The 2,850-nt window shown below is 38.1% G+C and overlaps 1 protein-coding gene across 1 annotated transcript; it reads right to left on the bottom strand.

Annotated features, from left to right (window-relative positions):
- Positions 1-1,936: 1,936 nt before the first annotated feature.
- On the bottom strand, positions 1,937-2,311 carry LOC307121453 (histone H2B-like; the record flags this gene model as incomplete). The annotated part of the gene is made up of 1 exon (XM_079809047.1): positions 1,937-2,311. The coding sequence occupies one exon, from the start codon at positions 2,309-2,311 to the stop codon at positions 1,937-1,939; it is 375 nt and encodes a 124-aa protein (XP_079665173.1).
- Positions 2,312-2,850: the final 539 nt, after the last annotated feature.

Raw genomic sequence — 2,850 nt, 5'->3', positions numbered from 1 at the left:
TCCTGTCTCAAATACGTTTTCACATTGCCATAATAGGCGTGCTAATGTTGTTTTCCTCAGCGTCCCAGCATAATGACAGAGAAACGGGCTCTGATAATGCATTACTAATGTTAGCAATGACGACTCGCCGTATTTATTTACCAAACAATTCCTTAACGTTACCTTTTCAATTCAATGACCCACCTCCTCCATCTGCGCTAACCTAACGTTACTTTGCACGAACATGCATAACTTTGTTCGACTGTCATGAATATTTGAAATGTCCATTTACATTAAGTACAAGTTAGCCAAACATAGATGAACCTTACCTGTCCAGGAGAAAATTAGCAACGTTGGCATCAGTCTTCAAATTATTCTCCGTTTTCAGCCGTCTCCATCTTTCAAAGGCATCTCTTATACAAATCCTTGTTTTATTTCGGACACTGTCACAACGTTTTTCTTATTCATAACGAGGTCGTTTAGGTTTCGTAAAGTTAGACATTGTTTATCCAAAGTTTATAGCTGCAGCTGTGGTAACTAGAGCAGAGCGGGCAACCCGAATGCAGAAACACTACTGACTTCGTGATTGGTAGATAGGTGGAGGGTGGAGCTTCAGGCCAAAACACAACATGTCAACATCAACATCAGTTGAGGGCTGCAACTTCACTTTTAAAATGACAATATCTTGGCCGGACAACTGTTGTCAGTGATATAAGTATTTGAAATTAACATGATTTCTTAATGTCTAGTGACATATCAGGGCCATTTTATGATTAATTGAAATACATTTCTTACATACAGTTCCTTTAACTGATTTGAATAATATAAATTGATAATGTTTTATGTGTATGCCATAGAGATGTGCTAATTACCTTCCGGTTTTCTATAATTTATCACTTTTTTTTAACTAATTTTGATTATTTGTGCCATACTGCTGCATAGGAAAGCTATTTTGTCCTTTTTTCACGGTTCACATCTTTAATATAAACAAATTACTAATTACACGATGATAATAGGTTTATCATCGTGTAAATGCATTAACACCATAGACTTAAGACTCCTCATGTTCTACCACCAGTCACAAACCTGACCAGACATGAAACTGGTTTTCTTCTGTGTGCTTTTCAAGTATATTTTTTATATAACTGACATACTATCATTAATTAGCCCTAATTTAATATTCTTACATTCATGCCATCTCTGGGGAAATTTAGATCAGGGGCCGGTTGCATAAATCGTTAAGACTAGTCTTACAAGTTAAACACATTTTTTTCTTCAAGACTGTTCATAACTTTTTAAAATTAGTTACATAAAAACATAGACTGGCCTAATTTGATACGAAAAGTAAGACTGAATGCCACTTGCCTAACTGCTAGTGGCTCATACTAGATCTTAAGACACTGTCTTAACATAATGGCTTAGTTTATGCATCTGGCCCCTGGGGTTATCATACTGGGGTCCTCCAGAAGGTTCTAAAGGGTCCCCAGAAAATTTCAGAGAATAAAAAGACAGCGCAAAAATGTCTAGCGAATATTCGGTTTCATTTCTAAAGGTTTGTCTTCTTTCTTGCCGTATACATTCCAGAATTGTATATGTTTGCTTTGTATCTTCAGTGAGTTTCTCACTATAGTCCCCTATATCTCGCTCACTGGGGTTGTCAGGTATTTTTCTTAACACATTACGTACACTGCTTGCATACATTTATTGTGAAAGTTGCTTTTAGAAAATTAATTGAAAAAGTTTATAAATTGTTTTCAGGTATATACATCCTATACATCCTTTTTTCTAGCATAAATAAAATAGATGAATTTAAGGAAGAGGGTCCTTGGCATTATAACATTTGAAAACTTTTTTTAGATTAAATGGGTTCGTTCATCTCAAGCGTTATAAGCTCTTTAATTGAGAAGATGGGTGGCTCTTAAAAGAGCCTTTGGGGTGGGTAAGGTCAGAGGTCACCTCACTTTGAGCTGGTGTATTTGGTCACAGCCTTTGTGCCCTCGGACACGGCGTGTTTGGCCAGCTCTCCGGGCAGCAGCAGACGCACGGCGGTCTGGATCTCTCTAGAGGTGATGGTGGAGCGCTTGTTGTAGTGCGCCAGACGAGACGCCTCACCGCCGATGCGCTCGAAGATGTCGTTGACGAAAGAGTTCATGATGCCCATCGCCTTGGAGGAGATGCCGGTGTCAGGATGAACCTGCTTCAGGACTTTGTACACATAGATAGCGTAGCTCTCCTTCCTGGACTTTCTGCGCTTCTTTCCTCCCTTACCGGCGGTCTTGGTGACGGCCTTCTTGGAGCCCTTCTTAGGCGCGGACTTTGCTGGTTCAGGCATGATGATGAAGAGTCAATGTGCGCTCAGGAGCGACACAGAGGGTTTTATTCACCGACATATGCTAATTTACTAAGAGATGTGGGATTCTTCTGATTGGCTGTTTTCATAGCCCGAGCCCATAAACTCGTATTTCATTGGACAACTCAAAGCAGCGGGTAAATATTAGCCCCGCCCACCGCTTTATGTTTGAAAAAGACCCCGCACATTTTCGTTTCCTTTGTTCATGTCCCGCTCTTTTTAGATTTGATTAAAGTCTGCAGACTCATTTTTAGAATAAAGTAATAAGATAAATTTTTAAAATAGCCCCTTTACCACTAACATATAACTTTTATTTTCATCGTTTTAATTTAGTTCTTGATTCTGTAAATCACTTGAAATTACAAGTTATATTCTATGAAAGAAACATTACAACTCTTGTTTTGAAAATCAGCCATAAGCTGATTTTAACGCAATACAGTATTTAAACTTATTAAACTTAAATTGTGTAGAAATTAGAAAAGCCAATGTTTTCTTTGCAGAATTTACATACTTTTGTTTTT

Source organism: Gobio gobio (genome assembly GCF_949357685.1).
Source record: "Gobio gobio genome assembly, chromosome: 25".
In the NCBI taxonomy this organism is placed as follows: Eukaryota; Metazoa; Chordata; class Actinopteri; order Cypriniformes; family Gobionidae; genus Gobio; species Gobio gobio.
The sequence above is the reverse complement of the archived record's forward strand: the minus strand, read 5'-3'. Positions and strand labels throughout refer to the sequence as shown.